The sequence below is a fragment of the Monodelphis domestica genome, chromosome 3 (assembly GCF_027887165.1).
Source record: "Monodelphis domestica isolate mMonDom1 chromosome 3, mMonDom1.pri, whole genome shotgun sequence".
Taxonomy (NCBI): Eukaryota; Metazoa; Chordata; class Mammalia; order Didelphimorphia; family Didelphidae; genus Monodelphis; species Monodelphis domestica.
Window position 1 is genome coordinate 226,378,745 of NC_077229.1, and position 23,097 is coordinate 226,401,841.

The following is a 23,097-nucleotide window of genomic DNA, read 5'->3' on the forward strand; positions in this document are numbered from 1 at the left end:
AAAAGGTAAAAATAAGGAAAAGAAAGTAGTATTAGGAGGCTACTAAAATTGTTCAAAATAAGAACTGATGAAGCTGTGTGTATGGGGCTACATAAGAACTATTAAAAAGAATGAAATAACAAAAATCTGGCAAGGGATTAGATATGTGGTGAGTAAAAGTAAGGTGTTGAGGATATTCCAATAAAGATGGCACTCTAAACAGGAATATAAATTAAGCTGTTTGTTACTTAAAAGTTTCTTGCAATCTGCCCTATCATAGCTTTCTAACCTTCTTACACATTACCCTCCAGGCATTAATTAAGAGATATCATAAAAAGGAAGGTATAAATTTATTCTATACAGTTCTAGAAGGCAGACAATATCAGAATTGAGGTAGAACATACGTGAAGGCAGATTTCAGCTAAGTATGGGGATTTTTTTTATATTAACAAAGAGGTAAAAATCTCTCACACTACTATGTACAACTCCTAAGTTTAGGATAATCTACATTATATGTATTTGTAACTATTTTTACTGTATTCTAAACTTCCAAGATATTAGAAACTACCTCTTATTCATTATCTTATTACCATAATTTGGCAGAATGCCTTGAGTAGAGGTCTTTAATAAATGTTTAATAATCTGAATTGAAGTAAATTAGAGTTATTCAAAATTTAAATAGACTCCTTATAAGGTAGTGAATTATCTACACTGAAAGGGAGGTGAACTAGATGAACTCTAAGGTCCCATCTAATTCTAAAAATCAGGTAAAGCCTGCACTAAACAAAATTAGGTAATGCAATGTCCTTCCTGCCCCCCAAAATCTAATTTGATTATAACCACTACTATAAAATTCAGCACATTATTACTTGCTGTTTCACGTAATTAATCTTGCCTCTCCGACGACATTAGGAACTCTTTAGGAAATGAAACTGTCTTTTTAATGTTTTTGTATGTCTGCAGAATGCCTATACCACAGCATAGGAGACACAGCAGTGCATGATGATTGACATGGGAACAAAATAAAAACCAAAGAAAATTTTCCCCCAGTCATAATCAAATAATCATACTCGAGGAAAATTTTGCCTTGCATTTAAAATAAAGTTACTCAGCAAACAATATTTCACACATTGGTTAATATTATATATTATATTTATTATATATTATATATAGTTATATTTTAATAGCAACCATTAGCAAAGCATTAAGTGGTACATGAACAAATTATAATAAGGTATCCTTCATTTTATAAAATAAGAGTAACATTACTCTTATAGTATAAATGACAATATTTAAATCAACTACTTTAGTATTTCGGCTTTAAGTTATCAGGAATATAAAATGGCACTTCTGGACAGTTTTAAAAATAAATGTCTCTGAAATAATTACCCATCAATTAAAAGGCTAATTTTTAAATTCTACTTCAAATACAATAACAGTTGCAAGCTAGATCTCTGAAACAAAATCAAGCCCACTAATAACACTGCTCATTAAATATTCATATACAGAAAAAATATCATCAGTTTTGTGTCCCTAAATCAAAGAAAAATAATTAGGAGATTAGAGTCTCCATCTACTATGGAAAAATATTTGTTTACGGTCACTTAAAATATAATAGATTCTTGAATGAAAAAGCTGTCCCTAGTAAATTCTGAAATGATTCCAAAATAAAGTCAACAGACATCTCAATGTATTATTACCATCTTCTATTATTTTATGATAAAAGGTTAGCATGATTTTGGCAAGAGAAAAGCATATTGTCAGGAAACAATTAAATTGCCTAGAAAGTGAAAATCACACAAGCATGTGAAATTTGTGATTTGAAATTATATTAAATTATCATCACTAAACATTACTTTTAAGTCTCTACAAAAGCAATATAGAAAAATAATGTGGAAAAAATATTAAGTGGAATGAAAGGGGCTTTAATAGTCCTTACACAAAATTAAGGTTTAAGTATAGTTGTGAACTGTTTAAAAGTTGAAGTTTTTTTGACCAACAACTAGATTTGCTCATTTAAAATTTTTTTTGTCATGTATAAGATCTCCAAATTTTATCTTTGAATGTATAGTTTAAAATAATGAAATTTGACTTAAAGATCTTTTAAATTAGAAAATTCCAATTATAAACAGAGTGTCTTTTTAAGGAAGTAACACTACAAAACTCATAACCCTAGTGTGTGTGACAGAGAAATTAATTACATTTTAAAAGTTAGTTTTGAAGAATATTAGGGTGAAATTTGCATACATATTTTTTCCTATCAACCTTCATCTTTGTTATAAGGGGCTGTAAGCTATACATCAGGCCACACTAAAGATTTTGGAGACATAAATCTACCAAGCCTAACTCAAAGTTGATGTGGTTACTAACCATGCTCATGCTTCTTATTACTGCAGAAAATTTTCTATAATGTGCATTTTTCAGCAAGTGAAAGACAAAAAAATAAGTGAGAAAAAAAGTGGAGCAGGTGAGAAAGGTATAGAAAAAGGTTGAAGGGAAAAAGAACAAAGCAGAGAAGCAAAAAAACACACAAACACATATACAAAAAAGGATCAAGTAGAGAAATCATGAGAAAAAATTAAATTAAATTGAATTAAGCATGAATGGCCCCAAAGTTTAATAAAAATTAAATGTGTGAAGAAAAACAGAAAAGAGATATATGACATTAAATCATAGTAGAGAATATAAAATTAATATTTATAAAATGCTTTTAAATTTGGAAGATACTTTGTACACATGATCTTATAGCAGCACTTTAAGGTACAAATTGCAGAAAAAGAACCTGAGGCATAGAAGTTAAGTAATTTGCTCATGGTCACAAAGGGGATAATTTTCAGAGGTAAAATGTGAACCACAGGTTCCTAGGTAAAGAGATAGGATAGAGTGAACAGTGTTTGGAAAAGAGAGTAGGGAGATAAAATAACAATTTCTTTCCATTTTAAGAGGAAAAAAACAACTTATAAGACATACAGTAGTAAGAGTTGTTTCCTGTATGTATGTGTCATAGCCATAAAGCTAAGTAATTTGCACTTCATCATCTAATCCAGAGCCTTCCTCCTTTCTCAATACATTCACTGTCTGAGTCAACTCCTATTCATCTTAGAGGATATCAATGTACAAGTTGACATATTTCAAATATAAGATAAAGGTAGTTTCATTACTCCTGAAACTCAAACAGTGACTAGGTAATTCCATCATAACATCTTAGATGCAAAGAGAGATATGTATTACCTACTTCACTATTCTAAATTTTATAATGAAAAACTGAGGCACATGGCTAACCTTGATAGATCCCACTAAAATCAGCCTCCAGAGTTAATCATTCCCCTATGCTATCTTTTAGTCAAATCTATGATCTCATTAAGAAATTTCTCTATCAGGGTAGAGTAGCAGAACCTTTTCTATAACTTAAAGAACTACCTGAGGCACCGAGTACTTAGCGGAATTGTCTAAGGTCACACAATCTTGTCAGAAGCAGGACTTGAAATTGGGGTCTTTCTGACATAAAGGAAAACTCAATCCACAATATCACAATGCAATTCAGTAAATCACTTATATTTGTGGAATAAACAAAGTACAGATGATAATTTTGACTAAAATAAATGAGACAACAGGGATACTCATGGATTAAGTGATTTCCTCAATGTCAAAACTTAACAGACCTGAAACTAGAATCTTGATACCCTGATCTATGCCTTCAATCTTATATAATTTAGATCAGAGCTCATTTTTCTATATGCATTCTCCTATAACTTGAAATGACCAAGTTTTATATTTGAGAGTAATTAATATAAATATACCAACAATTTGAATTTTTTTATTATGACTATAAATAGATCACCTACACAAAAACAATGTTTTATGCAGCAACAAGTTTTAATTTTTCTGCTCTTAAGATTTTGCTTCTTTTTCCTTATTATAGTAACCAATGCCTTTTTTATTTTCAACTTATGTTGAAAATAACACTCTACTATCTCTTTTGATCATCCCTTGTCTCTCTCAAACCAATGACACTAAAATAACATACTCAATAAACAGAAAATACCATGTTTCTTTATAAAGATGAAGTTTAAAGGCTGAGCCATAAATACCAGAAAAACCAAGCCATAAGGGTTCTCTACAATATGCAGAACCTAACTACTCTGAATTCAAATGGATTTGACAAGTTTGATAGTATAACATTAACTCAGATTTTTGGATCAAATGAGACGAAAGTTTAGACTTTATAATTTAAAACCCATGTAATATGAAAAATAAATAAAAATTTAAATTCCTGGACATTGCATACAAGGTATAATAAAAGCAATCAGTTTAAATGCATATTTTAAATAGTTATATTCAATTTAAAAATTATTTTCAAACAATCCATACTATAAATAGGTATGTTTATTATCTATAATATATTAAAAATTCATCAACCTTTTCCACTATGATGAGGTCTCCAACTTGTATGTCTGAACTCTTAACTTGGACTTTACCTTAAAAAAAAGAAGAAGTATAATCAACTTAGGCAAACATCAGTACATCAAATTTTAACTGAAAAAAATTATTGGGGGAATAATTTTTTGAAAAATATTAAATCACTTCCAAAACATCTCCTTAAATATGCTTTCAAAGGAAATTCATTTCAGATAGTTACTGACAATTACTTATTTGAATAAACCAATTACCACAAAGAAGTAACTAAGCAGAACAAATATAATTAAATAGTAGTAAATCCTGATGTTTATCAAAAAGATCAGTTCATAGACTATCAGCTAATTTTCATTATTCTAAACTACTGCCAAACCAAAGACCATTGTATCAATGGACTACATGAAAAAGTTGATGTGAAGCCAATTATTACTGTGAGGATGTAAATATACCTAAAATCAGTATTTCAAATGACACTGATTAGCATCATAACTGATAATCATTTGAAAGTCCAAGAAGGGAATGTATGTCAAAAATTATCTACAAATTGGTTAATCATCAAGGTCACTACAGTCATAAAGTACAGAGGAAAAATTTTAATGAAGTGCAAATTTCACTTTTAAAATAAAAATTTCCTGAAACAATGAGGTAATATGAAAAGAAATTATATAGTAAAATTAAACAAAAATAAACTGATTAGTACTATTTTATTTCTATTTTACACTATCACATATCAATTATATCCCTTTCTACTTTTCTCTACTCTATTTTAGAATCACAGAAAAGCAGGACACCTTTGAAAATTTTATGTGGAACTTATATATATATATATTTTTAAAGGAAGCTATATATAATGGTGTTGTAGTTCCACATTACAATAGTCTTTCTTTGTTTTATTATGTATAGCAAAATACTCATTTCATTTAGAGTTTAGGTTCAGAATTTCAAAAATTCAAAATAAAGTACTTCCCTTCATTTTCCATTCTTCCAAGAATCCCTTCCCAGACTAACCTCACCTACTTAATCACTTAAAACACTCTAGTTCTCCAAACAATCTCTATTTTCTTTTACATAGATTTGAACTGTACATCTTAAGCTTTATATAGTAGGCTAAAGTCACAGAGGTGCTAATTACTCAAAAATTCCAGTTAACTAAATTATACTTACCAGTGAAATATATATTATATAAATGATCATAGGCTATGTCGAAAATACTTGTTAAAATAGGAAAAACAATAGTTAAAATACTATAAATATGAATTTACCTATTGAAAGGTCAAATGCCAGTTACACTTAGGAAAAACAATAATTAAAGATGTGAATATGAAGTAACCTCAAATAGATATATTCACTTAAAATCAACGAAGTAGCGGGGGGGGGGGGGGGGGGGGCGAGGCGGGTATAGAGCTGTTTTGAATGCTGAAATCATTATCCCCATTTGTTTGCTTTTTTTTCCCTTGGGGTAGGAGAGTTCTGACCTGGAAGGGACCATCAGACACTACATAATTCAATCCCTTCCTTTTACAGATAAGGAAACTGAGATCCAGAAAGGTGAAGTTATCTGTCCAAGATTACAGGTGACAGACAGCATAGTACAGATTTAAAATAAGGTCCTTTGACTTCATATCTAGTTTAATTCAACATTTATTAAGAACTTTCTACATGCAATGCACTGAAATAAGCAAAAAAGGAAGCAAATGATAATAGCATCTGCCCTAAAATAGTTTAAATTCTTGTGTGTTTGCATTGATCCATTTTTCTAAATTTTCTTCTCTTCTTCCTCTTTTTCTTTTATTAAAAACTTCCAGTAAAAGGTATAGCTCCCTAGGAAATCAAAAGGAAGGAATTTAAATACTAAGCAATAAAAAAATGAAAGTTTTGTTTTTATAAAATTATAGCTCTTGATGCAGAATTAGCCCCTTAAGTTTACTAGGGGAAACACAAAATAAATAAAAACAATATACACAAAATATATACATAATTTCATAGTTTGAGGAAGAAGGGAACTAACAACAAAGACCTCCCATAGGAATTGGCACTTATTACAAAGGGAAGAAATAAAGAAAAGGCACATTCTAGACACTTAAAGAAAAGAAGTGAGAGGGCTGTGGTTCACAAGGAACACAAAAGACCATTTAGGATTTAGCACAGAATTGTATGGAGCAGTGCTCTGTTATCAGTCTGGAAAGTGAGCTGGGGCCAGGCTACAAAGGGCTTTAAATGTCAGATGAATTTGTACTTTATCTTAGAAGTAATAGGAAATACTGATGTTCCTTGAAAAGCGATATGACAGTTAGAAAAGAGCTTTAGGAATATCATCTTAGTAGGTCTGTGGAGGATATTTGGAAATGGGAGAGAATAATAGAAGCATGAAGACCAATTGGGAGGCTACTACAACAATCAAGGTTAAGATATAGTAAGGTCCTAACTATGTTAGTGGCTATCTGATTTAAAAAGAATGATATCAGTTAAAGAGGCATTATGAAATCAGAATGACTAAAGAATTGCAACTAATGAGATCTAGGGAAATGTGTGAAAGCCAAGAGTTGAGGATCTTTCCATGTTTGTGAACTTTAGTGATCAGGATGATGGTATTTTCTAACTTCTAAGGAAGTCTGAGAAAAAAGGTGATTTTTGAGAGAAAGAGGAAAACTAGGTGGCACAGTGTGACTAGAGTGATAGTCCTAGAGTCAAGAAAAATTGATATAAGAGTTTCAACATAAGACACTTCCTACTGTATGACCCTGAGCAATTCATTTAAACTGTTTGACTCAATTACCTCACCTGTTAAATGGGGATATTAATAGCACTTTCCCCCTAGGGCGATTGTGATTATCAAATCAGATAACTCATAAACAAATAGTTGCATTTAATAAATACTTGTTGATTTCCTACCACTTTCTCCTTTTTGATTTATGGAATTAGATGTGACTATGGAACTATGTCTATCTATCATAGTTGATCATTCAGGATTAAAGGTCATGAAAGAGATTAAAGCCTCATAGGCCATAAAGATCATACTTAAATCTACAGGAGTTCATGAGATTACCAAAACTACAAAGAGAGAGAATGGAGCCCAGGACAGAGCTCTAAAGTATATATAGACTCCCATCCTCCACATCTTTCCTTTCATTCACTCCACAACCCTTTGCAATATGTCTTCTCACCTCATCTCTAAAATGGAGCCATTTTCTCCAAAGTTACTGATTTCTATATTGCCAATTTTGGTCTTTTCTCAGCCTTAATCCTTCTGAACCTATTTGATAAGGATCTGAAATCCAAAAAGAGATATAGTAAATTAGCAGAAACTAATATGGCCTAGAGTCATTCCTAAATCTCCAAGTGGTCAAAGGATATGAAAATATCTCAAAAAAATGACAAACTATTATCCATAAGAAAGATCACTGCATTATCCATAAGAAATATCATTGAAATGCAAATCTGAGGTTTTACCTCACACTTAGCAAACTGTTAAAAATTCCAAGAATTGGAAACAGTTAATATTGGACAACATGAGGAAAGATAAGTATATATATTGACGGTGGAATTGTAAATTAATCTAATCAATCTAGAAAGCAAATGGAATTATGCCAAAAACAAGTTCTTTTGATCCAGAGAGCATACTACTATGAATGTATCTCTAGGAAGTCAATAATTCAGAAGGAAAAACCCATAAAATTTTTTTTTTCTTAGCAACAACTTTTTGCATTAGCAAAGAAATGGGGGGAAGGGGGAAGAAATCTATACAAAGGAAAACGGTTAACTAAACTATGGAACTTGCTTGTAATGGAATACTCCTGAACCACAAGTAATGATGAGTAATGACAATTCAAAGAAGGATGGAAAAACATGTCAACTGAATCAGAATAAAATAAGCAGCACTAGGAAGATGATAAATATCACTATGAGATCAAATGGAAAATCAGAATATAAAAACTGAATGCTTTATAATTATACTATATAAGGCTAGTCTCACAGAAGAGTCAAGAAAATGTGCTTCTCTTTTCCTCATAGACATAGATGATATTATGCATATGGAACAATAGGCATAGTCATATGTGTAATGAATTATACAGTATTTAAGTCCCAATTATAATCTTATCTTCAACAGGAAACTTTTCTCAATCCCTCTTAATTCTTGTGCCTTCCTTCTCTTAATTATTTCCTGAAGATGATTTATATTAAACATGTTTGCTTAGTAGTCTCCTTTAAATTGTGACTCCTTGAGAGCAAGAACTATCTTTTGCCTCTTTTTTTTTTTAATCCCCAGTGCTTAACAGAATACCTGGCTTAATAAATGAATTAGCACTTAATGCTTACAGATATCTTGTTTACTTAAAAGTGAGGAGGTAATGTAAACTTGGGAATACTGTAGATATTTTTACATGAAATTGAGATGTCTTTCATAGATAAAGACAATAAATAGCAGGAGGAGATAGCAGGGTCAAGTGAAGGTTTTTATAAGGATGAAGAAAAAGATGAGGGAAGATTATTAGGCAGTGGAGGAACCAGTGGATAAAGAAGTGAGAGAGGTACATAATCAAAGGATTTAATCTCAACATAGTAAGGAATAGTGTTTTCTTGTGGAAACAAATTCTATGAGTGTACAAAGAAGTAAGAAACATAATGGGAAGAATTCTAATATATATCCTAATATATAGGGTAGTTTAATGACAGAATTTAGAAAGGCATAGTGGAGGGGTAGGACTGAGCAGTAGAGGGACTAGGGAGGAATATGGTTGAAGTGGGTGGAAATAAATGAAGGAAGGGTGGTAGCAGGGAGAAAAGTGCTTTTACTTTTCATCTCTGAATCATAGGGATATGGAGAAAAAGGAGGAAAGATAACAACTAAATTTAGAAAAAAAAGTACTGATTTGATTTTCTCCTCCTAAAGCAAAAGGGAAAGGGGATGGCTCAGTATCAGAGTGGCCTAAAGGCCAGTGTCTGGACCACAGCTGACTAGGGACGGGGCTGAGTCACAGAGTCATTTACTCACTCTCCTTCAAAGAATAATGTAAACTAAAGCTAGGCAAAGTAAGTTGGTATAAGATAATGGAGGTCTACAATGCTAAGGTGAAAATCTGCAAACTCTTTTCCTCTTTAATACCATACCTGGCACAAAGTAAATGACTATTAGGATAAGATGCTTGTTGATTGACTATATATATATAAAAAGATACAGAGAAAGCTCAATTTTACCTGTGCACATATAAAAAGTACAGTTTGGGGAGCAGTCAGTCATTGAGTGCCTACTATGTGCAAGGCATTATGGTATGCTTTATATAAAATGAAAAACTAACTTGGAATCAAACAACCCAAGTTCACTTTCTAGCTGTGTTATTTTCCCTTAACATAGTCATCACTTAACCCCAGAGGACCTTGGTTTCCTCATATGTAAAACAAGATACTTGGATTTGAAAATCTTTAAGATATCCTTCCAGTTCTAAATCTATAATTAAATAAAAATATAATTCAGCTATTAGTTTTATTTTGTTAGCTAAATAATCCAAAAGCAACTTTACATTTCTCTCTCTTTCATATAGTCTAACAAACACTTTTCATTTGCCATATTAACCAAAAGTAGTTTCATAAATTTCTCATGGAAAAAAATATAGATGAAGTTGAATTTCAACTACCCCCAATGGAACATGGAAGTGTAAAAAGAGAATATTAAATATGAGGATTTAATTCTAAATCTGTCTTATCAATCAATAATAATTTTTCTTGGCCCATTTCTTTAACTGTAAAGATTTAGAGAATGAAAGTAGATGGTTCAATTTCTTATTGCAATTACCAGAATGAACATTTTTTTGGATATCTGCAAGGTAACATGGACAAGAGCACCAGACTTGTAGTTCCAATCTAAATCTTCTTCTTAATTATGTACTTTAGATGAGACACAACCCCTTTTTGAACCTCAGTTTCCTCTAAAATGAAGATGAAGTTGACAATAAATAATGGTTTTCTAAAACCTTATATATCCACAAAGACTCTGAGGTAAATGCAAAAGTTCTTACTATTCTCACTTTACAATTATTCTCCTTCACAATCACTGTTAGGATCACAAGCAAAATTGTATAAGTATTTTGTAAACTGTGAGTCATCAAACAAATATAAGCTATAACTATTTCTCATTGGCTTAAATAATTTGTCCACATTCAACACTGGCTTCTAATTTATTTTCTACTTCTATATTAATAATGTAAAGAAATGTTTTAACTCAAAGCAGTTAGGTATCAAAGAAGTTAGGTGGCACATTGGAGAGGGTGCTGGGCTTGGAGTCAGGAAGACATAAGTACAAATATAGTCTTAAACACCTATTGTGTTACCGGCAAGTCATTTAACCTATCTAAGTATGTCCCAGTTTGCTCAACTGGAAAATGAGAATAATAACAGCACCTTCCTTTAGGAGTTGTGAGGATCATATGAGATAGTATTTGTAAAATAGTATACTGTCTAGTATATAATAGGGATATTAAAAAAAAAACTTTTTGCCTTTCTTATTTCTAGTTATCTTTTCCCAGTAATATCCTTGAGAAATTGTTGTTTTTTAGTTGGTTCAATAATCTTTACCTCTTCATTGTCCTTTCTGTGGTTTTCTCAGCAAAGATCCTAGAGTGGTTTGCCATTTCTTTCTCCACTCAGTTGTCCCTTAGAAATATTAAGCAATTCAAACTTAAAGACAAAAAAGCAGTTCTCAACCCCAGCCTTTTTTATTTAATTCATTACTAAAGCCCCATTAGGACTCTTTAAACATTAAAAAGGGCCCTTTCTGAACCTGGTACACATTACAGAACCTCACAGTTGGAAAAGACCTTCTAGTCATAAAAGCCAACCTATACCTGAACAAGAATTCCTTCTAGAATTCATCCAGACTCTCCTTGAAGACTTCCAGGAAGAATTCATTACTTCATTACTTTATTAACACAGCCCTGTCACAAAGCTTTTCCTTACATCAAACATAAATCTGCCTATTAACTTGAATTTCCTGCTCATAATTCTACTCCACTAGAGTAGAGAGAATAAGTAGTTCAATCATTTTTCCATACCAAAAAAACATTCAAATATTCAAAGAATGTAATCATGTTGAGATCATGGTATGGCCTGATATGATGCTAGCAAAAGTTCAAGACATATAGAAGTTAAAAGATAAAGAAACATTGAAAGGTAAAAGGGAAGTCTTCAGATACAAAAATAGACATTTCCTATCCAGGAAAAGTTGGAAGGTGTGAATACTTCCCCTTCATATGACAGAAGTGAGATTAATTAAGGTACTGTAGAGTAGCTTAAGAACTTCTGAGTGGCTTTGTCAAAGGAAAGAAAAGCCTTTCTTTGTTCATCCTTTGCCTGAGGATGAGAATAACCCCAGAAGTCTAAGAGAAGAAGATGATCAAAGGTATAATATCAAAGGCTTGAGAGAAAGGTCAAAAAGGATGAAGATTAAGAAAAGGCCATTGGATATAGCAAAGAGATCATTAGTAACAATGTACAGATTAATTGAATCCATTTAAGAGGATATAAGACCATCTTTATTCTTCTTTTAATCTGTACAATGTGTACAACATACAATAAATGCTTAATTGTTTGATGAATTTAATTGTAAATTTTGATTGAGAAAGAATACATTTGTTCAGAAAATACCTACCCTTATTGCAACAAAATATAAAGGAATGGAAATTGGACAGGGGAACAGATAGTCATGAACAAGAACTGACGATAAGGTTATCTTCTGTTGTGTGTATGGTCTTTATGATATCAACTACAGTGTCTGACACAAAGGGATGAGAAAGAGACAGGGAAGGGGAAGAAATGGAAGGGAAGATTTAATTAAGATTCTACTATGTAATAGGCACAGTGCTAAGTGCTTCACAAATATTATCAGTGAAATAGGTGTTATTACAATCTCCCTTTTACAGATGATGAAACTGAGGCAAAAAGCAGTTAATTCACTTTCCCAAGATCCCAAAGTCTGTAAGAGGATGAGACTGAATTTGAACACAACTCTTCTTGACTCCAAGTCCTGAGGTCTATACGCCATGTCACCTAATTTAGTAAATAAACATTGAGTGGTTGATTCAAGACATTGAGAGGAAAGATTTAATAATAAAATAGTAGATAAAATGCAGATTCACAAAATCTTAATGTTCGGAAGGACCTTGTAGGACATCTTGCCCAACTAATACATGAAGCATAAAATACCTTCTTCAAAGTTCCAATAAGTAGTCATTCAGTTTTAATGACGGAAAGCTCACTATAGGAAGAACCAATTCCACTTATCAACTGTTGCAATAATTTCCAAGTTTTACCTCACACTAAGAACAAATGTGCCTTGCTGAAAGTTCTACAACCAGATCATTAGCAAAACAAATCTAATCCCTATTTCATATTAAAGACCTTCAAATACCTGCAGATGGCTTATTAGACCTTAAGTTTTCTGTTTTCTAACAACCGTCGTCCTCGGTTACCGAGAGACTACTACTAGACTCGGCTTCGGATCATTCAACTGACCCTTGAGTGGAAGATTTCAAGTGTCTATATCATCACAGTCACCATTTTCTTCTATATCTCTCTAGAGGGGACAAGTTTGGATAGCAAGACTAAAATCTAACACCCAACGTAAGGCCATCACTTCCCTTGCAGACTCCATATTTCTATCAAACTGCATTGGCTTTCCTGGGCTATACCATATTACATATTCTTACTGAATCTGAAGCCTATTAAAACCTACACCAACTGTTTTCTAGCTGCCTTTGGTCTCCTATCCTATAAAATGCAAATTAAGTCCAGCATAGTAGATTCCTAGATTTGAAGTCAAGAGACCTGGGTTCAAATGCCACCTCAAAAAAAATCCTCAATCTGAGACTAAGTCACTTAACTTCTCAGAGGAGCTTCAGTTTCTTCATCTATAAAATATAGTTTAAAAAATATCATTATTACCAAAATTTAAAGAATTGTTGTGAGGAAAGCACTTTGCAAACCTTAAGATGGATAAAAGTGAGACACTGTATTTTATTATATGTGGTCCATAGTTCATTCAGATCCACTAATAATATCATGTAGGGGCTGCATAAATGCATGTTGACTATCATGCAAATTCATCACATAAATATAAGTCAAAGAAGAAAGGCTCAGTTACCATCTAGTGTGAAGCAAACAAACCTGGAGAAAAAAAGTTTTTTCAACATGTCCAACAAGTGACCATTCAGCTGTAGCTTGAAGACCTCCAATGACAGAATCTATTGCTTCCTGAGGCCACCTTTCTACTTTTGTATATCTTAAATCATTAGGAAGGTTTTCCTTTCAAGATAAATAAATACTATGACTCTTTGGCATCCTAGATGCCCTCTTCTATAAATACTGCTGATTCTCAATGTTCTTCCTAAAATATGATGCTCACAATTTAATATCATTGTCCTGTTGTGGTGTGACTAGAGAAGAATAGAGAGGACTATCACTTCCTTATTTCTAGAAGTTTTATGCTTCTCTTAATGCAACCTAAGACTAAATTGGCCTTCATGTCTACAAAATTACCCTGTTAAAATATACTGAACCTAAAGTCCATTAAAGTCAGCTGATTCCCTCTGACAAACTATGTCTTCAACACACTATACTGGTGAACTTGCTTTTTTGAACCCAAGTAAAAGACTTAATCATTAATCATTGTTAAATTCCATGATTTGGCCCAATGTCCAAACCTTTTCATATTTTTAATCCTTTCATCTGCAAAGTTGATAAATCTTTAAGTTACTGACTGCTAAACTTTAAATAACACATGATTTCTGCTTCAAAGAGGATTTTTAACTTCAGCTGGAAAATGTATCGCAAATGCAGAAATCATTAAAGAAGTTCTTTCTGCTCTCCAAATCCCTGAAGCCCTAACTATGGTTCATTGCTCTGCCCATACAAGTGGAACTGACCCTGTCTCTAGAGGAAAACACCAGGAAGACACTGCAGCAAAATCTGATCCTATAGAAGACCCTGAATTATTAAGTACTGATTAACTAATATTTTGCTATTAATTTAACAAATATTTATTAATAATTCTAAATTTATTAATATCAAAATTAATTATTATTAGTTCATAAAAAGTCATTAATAATGAATTATTAAATCTTAAACTTGGCAATAATCAATGACTCAGATTTATCCCTTTCTTATAATGAAAAAGAAATTTAAAAATGGAAACAAAACCTCAAGGCAAAACAGATTGAGTATGGGTGACATCTGAAGGAAAACCCTACTCCCTAGCAGTTTTTTATCACCAAATATGCCATTCCATTCACAAAAATGGTCACTTTGGCACCCAGGGAATTGCAAACTCTGTTAAAAGAGTATGGATAACCCATGATATAACCACTATAGCCTCTAAAGAGTATGCAGCCTGCCAAACTTGCCACACATATAATCAACATGCCTTTCATGGCAAAGCTTTTGGCAGCCATCCTCTGGCTTACACACCTTTTGAACACCTACAAATTGATTTTATCACTATGCCAAAGACTGGGCAGTATAAAATTTATCTACTCATAGTGAATCAACTGACCAGATGGCCAGATGCATTTCCTACCGCCTGGGCTATAGTGGCTTTTGTTACCAAGGTACTTTTAAAAGAGATTATTCTTCACTTCAGTTTGCCTGCATATATTGATTCAGACAGGGGAACTCATTTTACTGATTCAGTTTTGTCTCACATATATTTTTGTTTGGAGATCACTCTCAAATTCCATGGGCTAAGGCTAAGCCTTTTTCTCCTGCATACACATTATTACTAGCAGGAGATACTTCTATTGCTTAACATATATAGGATATACAGACCAAATTGCGAGAACTTCATGAATCTAAGGCTTCTGTACAAGCAGGACCTATAGACTTCTCCTTCAAGACCTACACCCATGTGACAAGGTGTATATAATGAACTTCCAGCTCACTGGGAGAATTCAGCCTGCCTGGGAAGGTACATTCAAAGTTCTGTTAACCACTCCCAACAGCTATCAAAATTGGAGAAAAGGACTCTTGGATTCATTGCCCACATGGAAAGAGAGTACCTTCTGTGGACACTGAGTAACTGTATTCTGTCATGCTTTTTGTATTTGCGGATTTTTGTTTTGAGATTTTGTTTTTAATTTCACATATTGATCTAATCTAATATATTCTGTTACACTATGTCACTTTAAGTTACTGTGTTTTGGCTATTAGCTATATGTTCTGTTACATTGTTTTTATTTGTACTATCCTACTATCTTTATTTGTACTGTCCTATACTTGGACTAGAGATAATACCATTGTAAAAATCCATAGTCTAATTGGGCAAACCCTTTCCATGGCTTGGCCATAAGTCCTTATGGATACTGGGTTTGTCACCAGATCCTTTGAGGTCACATTATCTATACAGTCGTTTGTGACTTTGTTAATTGTCACATCGATGATGATGAATGTACTCCATCAAATTGGTAACAGCCTGTATCAGTAACCTTTGGAGAATAAATGCGCTCTTATGGTTTGAGGGATTTGGGTATTTATTAGTTGTTGTACTATTTTTTTTAAAAAAAACTGTTACCTTATATAATATTATGTAAACTCACACCATGGATCATGGCTAAGTTAAAAGGGAAAAGATCTCATTTTTGAGTTAACAACTTTTGTATCATGCCTCGGCTTGGCTAACAGAGTGTCTCATGGAATGTGCACTATAAATTTGTGATTTTTAAAAAATGTTACTATTGTTTTTCCTTTTATGTGCAATAGAATATTGAAATTTTCTTTCCTTTCTTATTTTTTGTACTTGTAGTAAATGCAACCAGTATTAATGTTTATTTGATTTTGCACTAAAATAAGTTTACAAAATCCATTAGCTCTAATATCAGTGCACACCCAAAAGCTTTAGACTATAGAAAATTGCCATTGATTGTCAAATATTATGGGACTTTGATTAATAATTGTGTCTGATTTCAGAAGAAGGGATCACAAAAGAGCCATTGTACAGTGCCAAGTAACACAAAGTCAAGGAGACCAACCAATCCCAATGGGATTTATGAAAATCTGCCAAGAAGTACAAAGTCAAGGAGACCAACCAATCATGGTGGGATTGATGAGAATTTGAATCAAGACACAGGATTTGTTTTGGGGTTCAAGGAAGTGGCTGCTTGACAATGTCAGATGCAGGATTTCCCCATGCCAGATTCAAATAAAATACCTCAGTTTGGCTGCCATTTTAGCTCCACTATCCCTGTGATGATGGTAAAATCAGACCAGGGGATGTAATTTCCCTTTTGCTTCAAAGTCTAGTTCCTTTTCTCTCTTTCATAGTATGGCAATTTTCTGTAGTTCTGGCTGTTGATTGGGTAAGTGCATATTGCTGCAATTGTCCTACAGGCTTGTGGGACATAAATCACTTTATTTGGCCCTGATTCTAGGACCTGTTATGAGCTTATTCCTGCTTACTAAGAATTTTTATATACAATTTGATTTTGATTTTTCTTATCTTCTATTTGTTTTTGTATATGTGTGTGTTTTTAACTTTCTTTTGTAAAAATGGAGATTTGCACCCCAGACTTCAATCCCCATAAGTCCTTGGTACTTCCCAGAATTCCCTATAATCTCACCTGAGTGCAAGAACACAATTTTTATTTAAAGGGCTCTCTGCCTCCCAAGATGCTCTTTCTTCCGCTTCTAAGTACATGTGTCTCTCTACCTGGCATGCAAGATGTAGAGTAAGTGGCTGTGAATGGGCTATTCAGCCCTAGGCATGCGCTTTCTTATTTTGTATTTCTTTATTCTTGATTTCTAATAATCTTTAATAAACCTCTAAAAATATAATACTTTTATTACCAGAGACTAATTTAACTGTTATACTTTTGACAATGTATTCATATACCTCATAATTCAGCCATGTATCCCAGGGTGATCCAGGTGTTGGTCAATGCCATCATCAGGGGGATTATTATACTATAATGCTAAGTTTTAATCTTTTGTATAAATTTTTAGGATAAAAAACTCACTAACTACCCGAATCGAGAAAGTGAACTGCTTGGAGAAGGTGCCATGGAGATGCTTACAGAAACCACATACTGCATCAAGAGATACAGAATGAACTTTGGGATATAGTGAACTGAACTAGGAGGGGTTGAACGCATTTATTTTGAATGTAGACTCAAGCCAAAGGGGATTGCTCCCAACTGGCTTTTTGCCAGTGGTTTTGCTCTCATTCTTTTATTTCCCTTTTATCCCCAAATTGCTGTCATTTCCCCTTAGAAAGTGCAATATTGTATGCACCTTTAGTAAGAGATCTTTAGAGATATAAGAGATATAAGCTGGTTATGTGTAATGATTCACTGAGGAGACTAGGCATGTAAATCTGGGAAATTTCAACATGCTCACCTCCCAATGGAAACACAGAGGAGATTGTATGGATAGAATTTGCTCTCCAGGACTCTCTTACCCAGCATTCCATTTGTGTGTTTACTCTACGTGCTAATGTAAGGAAGATATATTTTGGTGTAAACCCTACTCCCCTCTCTCTTCTTCCCGGAACTTGGCTGTGGAGGCTATGGGGAAGACTTTGGCAGGAAAGTTTACTCACTTGGTCATGCTTAACCTTTGTACTTCTATTTTTTATTTCTTTTACTTCAAATGATTACTAATAAATCTTATAAAATATTGTATTTGGAGTTATTGATATTAATAAAATCTTACATGGGACATTCCCCTAGTAAACCACTTCAAAGAATATTATAAATGGCTACTCTTTAAGTCTGACCATTTGATCAATTATGACTATACCTTTCATATTTTATCTACCCATGCTGTTTCCATCTCTTTCACAAGAACTATATATGAGCATTTGTCTAGTACTTGCTAACATGACTCCTCTGATCAACAAGTTTAATAACTGCCACAAAAGAAGAAATGGATTAGGATGGCATGTTTTTGCTAAAGCCAGTTATCATCCTTTTGTTATCTACATGTTTTCAACATGTTCTACATGAACATTCCCTTAATAATACATCCATCTTTGCCAAGAATCAAAGTTAAACTTGATGGCATAATGTCTACAGACTCTGTTTTCTTCCCATTACTTAAAACTGAGACATTTGACTTCTTTTAATCTTATAAAGAGGGGAACTACGTGAAGCAGTATATAGAGTCTCAGGCCTGAAGTCAGGAAGAAGAATTTTCTTGAGTTCAAATCTGGCCTTGGACACTTACTAGCTGGTATGACTTTTCAGAATATCACTTAGTATTTTTAGCTTCAGTTTCCTCATCTGTAAAATGAGCTAAAGAAAGAAATGGTTAACTCCAGTATCTCTGACAAGAAATCCCCAAATAAGGTTATGAAGAGTTGGACAAGACTGAAAACAAGTGAACAACAAAATCTTATTGTAGCCTCTCCTATTTTCCATAATATTTTGACAGTCATTCAGTAGTTTATCAATAACTTCTGGCAGTCCGTTTAGCACCCAAAGATATACTGCATCAAGGTCAGGTGACATCACAGTTAATTACATGTTTTCTTACTATTTCTTGATCTACCTTGCTCTTATCTTTATCTATATCAAGTCCCTCTTAGTCATATTTATTTTGTCCTTTTTTGCTCAGAACAAAAAAAGCAAAATATAAATCACACCTCTGCCTTTTTCCTACTATCAGGTATCATCCCCATATGTAACCATAACAGCATTTTTGTCCTTTCTTAAGTACCTTTTATCTCAAAAGTTTTTTTTTTTTTTAATCTTTTGTTGTCGGCATTTCTCAGCAGTTGTGTAGCTCATCCTGACACTTCAAACAGTACTCTTTCTAGACACTGGCCAACTCTATAATTATCCTGTATTGCTTGTCTGTGCCTCTATCTGCTACACATTCTAGTAAAATCAGTTTGTTGGTAAGTTCTTTGTATACTCACAATAGTCTCTTTATGTAACACCCTTTCTTCCTTCCAATAAAAAATGTTTTTGTCTATTTAGAATTTTATTCTTGAAAGTTGCCATCTAACCAGGGCTGCCTAGACAGAATTTTGGCTCATCATATTTCTTCTTACTCTTCATCTGAACCCTTTGAAATATGCTCTCCCAAAATTCAAGTATTATTTAAAGCTAGTTTCCATTTTCTTATCTGATACCCTCATAAGAGAGTACTAATCTAATAAAACCTTAAAATAAAGTACTCCCCCCGCCCCCGATTCTCATCATAAAACTCAGATCAAGAACTGAATTTTCTTCTGTGTCATCCTTGACATCTTGGAAGGCTAAAATTATCATTAAGGAAAACAAAAAAAATATTAGCTGCTCTGTTTTTGGCAAGGAGAGACACTCAAATAAGTGAAAACCCTCACCATTCTCTCATACCATGCTTGTAATTTCTTTCCTGAACTCATTATCAATTTCCTCCTTCTGTCCCAGTTGCCTGTAGTTTACAACTATGCCACTTCTGTTTCTGCTTTTACTGCTCCTCACCCATGTGCTATCTACCATTCTTCATTGCTCAGGGCCCTGGATTTCCCAGCAAAAGAACATATTCACATTGATTATTAGCTAAAATAAGAGAAGTGTATCATTCCAAACAACTTTTTTCTACCACTCAGAATCTCGGTGTGTCTTCTCCAAACGTCTATTTCCTTCCATTCTCAAAGGATTATATTGTCCTTGTTAAAGTTAGCCTTGCTCCAATATACGTCTTTTATCTCATCCCTTTCTACATTCTCTAAGATAGTGATCTATTCTACCCCCATCACTATACTAACTCTTTCCCCTAAAATATGCTTAGGTTTCTTCCAATTTTTTAAACAGGATATTAATTTTCAAAAAATACAATTCACCAAGTTCATCAAAACCTGAAAAAAAAGTAGAATTGTATTGCCAAATTACCCCTGTCTATAAGGTTATTTATTTATAGGTATATGGTCTTATCATCTAACAACTTATTTAATAAAAATGTTGCTAATCAACAAATACAACTTAAGCATATACTATATACCAAGCACTTCACGCACAAGGAAGTCACATTTTAGTGGGGAAGACAAGTGCCTATAAGAAGATAGAGAGAGCACAGAAATGAAGTCAATAAATATAAAGTAGCTTGGGAGAGAAAGCACTGGTTGTTAGAGGGGATCAGTTACAATTTTATAATGAAGATGGCAATTGAGTTAAGTCTTACAGGACAGAAGAGACTCAGGAATGCTTAGGTAAGGAGGTAATCATATTCCAGTCAGGTGAAAAGGCCAATATAAAGGTAGGAAGAAGGAAGATGGAGGATTCTGTAAAATACAGAGAACCCAGTATGGCTAGGTCTGAGAGCACAGGATGGAAAACAATATCCAATGAAACAACAAACACAGGTCTGGGCCATGTTGTGTAGAGATTTAAATAGTAAGTCATTAAAGTTGACTGAACCAGCAGTCACATGATCAATTCTGCACCTAAATAAAATACTAAGTAGTGATATACTAAAGTGATATATATATGATATATTGAAGTGGGGAAGAGACCTGAGGCATAGAAACCAATCAGTAAGTTGTTGTAATAATCTAGGTGGGAGGTGATAAGGGTATGAACTAGAGGAGTAAATGTCTGAATAGAGTTCCATCATATGAAAAATAGCTTGTTTGTTTTAAAAGATTTCTTAAAATGAATCATAGTGTCTGGCTTGCTTTGGTCTTTTGGATGCTATAAGAGATACAAAGCAAGTTAAATCTCTGACATATATAAATATACATACATATATACACATAAATATATATGTGTATGTGTGTGTGTGTATATATATATATATAAACGAATAAAAAAACCTAGGTATATACATGCACATGTTAATTCAGTATTATGTGTGCATTCACATGTATTTAATAAATATAGAAATGTGTTTTAAAAGCTGGAGAGGCTAGGAATTATAGGGGAGAAAGGAATAAGCACATGCTTTGTGCCAGGCATTATGCTAATTCCTTTACAAATATCTTATTTCATATAGAAAACAAAGCAATATCTGAAGATAAGTTCAGCCTAAAGGAAGGATATTTATTTGTACATGAAGAGCATTTTTGGGAGGAAGACAAAGGAGATAAGAGAATAAAAGCAGAAGTAAACATGTCATCTGATAAGAAGAAGTAGAAATTATACACTGAGGCAATCTCCATGCCATAAAGGCATAAAAGAATGAAAAAGAAAAGTAATATTACAGTTTTAAAAGGGTTGGAAAAATTTTCACATATTCGAAAAACAGGCAATTTTTGTAAAATTAAAATCCAAACATTCTTCAGCAATAACAAATATGGTCAATTTGCAAATCTATAACCCTATAATCAATTCTTTCTCTGGTCTGTCAAAAAAAAGAATTATTAGATAGCATTAGAAAGAACATTGAAATAATGCAATATTACATCTTTGTAAAGAAACGTTTAGAGACAATGCATTGAATGTTATTCACTGCATAAATTATTTTTGCCAACTATTTTCCCTCTAAAAACATCTCACTAGCTAAAATACTCTTTACCATCTGTGTAATTACCAATAAAAAGTCCAAAAGCTGTCAGTAGTGGCTGCACATTCAGACTTTATAGTCCACCAAGGCAAAAGCCTTTTGCCTAAAGCAAGATGTAGAACTAAACACTGAAATAAGTATCTATACTAATTCATTACACTCACCAAATAAAAAGATTTTGTAAGGAATTACAATGGTGCAAAATTTTAACAAATATATCTCATATGTGCTAGAGATATTTTATATTTTAACAACCAGTAGTACATAAAAGAAATAAACAAAAAATGTGCTCTTAGTAAAGAGGACACACTCCAAAGTTTCTCATTGATAAAGTAAATGCCTTACATTTAACTATTTCCTGAAGAACATATCTAACAATAAAATCTATACAAAAATACAAAGATGCTAGTTGGGATTGTTGAAGAGTCTAAGGATTTTAAAATCTCAACCAAAACCAAGCTGCTTAAGTAGATTGGCTCTTCTAGGCTCAATCACATACCTATATAACATAATCACAAAAACCCATGCTACACATACATATGCAAATGTATAGACAAAGGAATGTGAGAATCACTGTTCTGTCATTCCCCCCCTTCCTTTCCTCCTCCATTTTCCAATATCGGATCCAAATTTCATCACTGTTACAATTTAAGTTTCTAAAGAGTTGAGTGTAAAAGTGTTCTTGAAAGAGATGAAGTGATACAGCAAGATGACAACCTATAAAATATACAGAATAAAGTTAATAAATGTAAATAAAAAGAGAGATTATTGACTGACTAGTATTTAAGTGCCTGTCATGTGCTAAGCACTAATACAAAAAGAAGCCAAAGTCAGTCCCTGTCCTTGAGGAGTTCACAATGTAATGGGGAAGGCAAGCAACCAAATATGTAGAAATACGGTATACATGAGAGAAATAAGAAGCAATTAAGAGAGGGAAGGCCCTAGAATTAAGAGTGGTTGGGAAATGTTTTCTATGAAGGGTAAGATTTTAGTTGGGATTTAAAGAAAGAAAGAGAATGAAACATGAGGAGATGAAGAGGGAGAGCATTCTAGACATGGGGGACAGCCAGAGAAGATGACTAGAGCCAAGAAAACAAATGACTTATTTATGTAACAGCCAGAAAGTCAATGTCATTGGACTAAAGACTAAGTGGTAGGATAAGAAAACTAGAAAGAGAGGAGAAGACTACATTATGAAGGGCTTTGGACACCAAACAAGAGTTAGTATTTAATCCT

At 33.0% G+C, this 23,097-nt stretch overlaps 1 protein-coding gene across 5 annotated transcripts in view; it reads right to left on the reverse strand.

Annotated features, from left to right (window-relative positions):
- ATP9B (ATPase phospholipid transporting 9B (putative)) overlaps positions 1-23,097 on the reverse strand; it is a 558,010-nt gene that overhangs the window by 419,350 nt on the left and 115,563 nt on the right. For all 5 annotated transcript variants that reach the window (XM_056823547.1, XM_056823546.1, XM_056823545.1 and 2 more), the window contains one exon: positions 4,399-4,457. In XM_056823547.1, the coding sequence (XP_056679525.1) occupies positions 4,399-4,457 (59 nt within the window). The remainder of the gene's footprint in view (positions 1-4,398; positions 4,458-23,097) is intronic.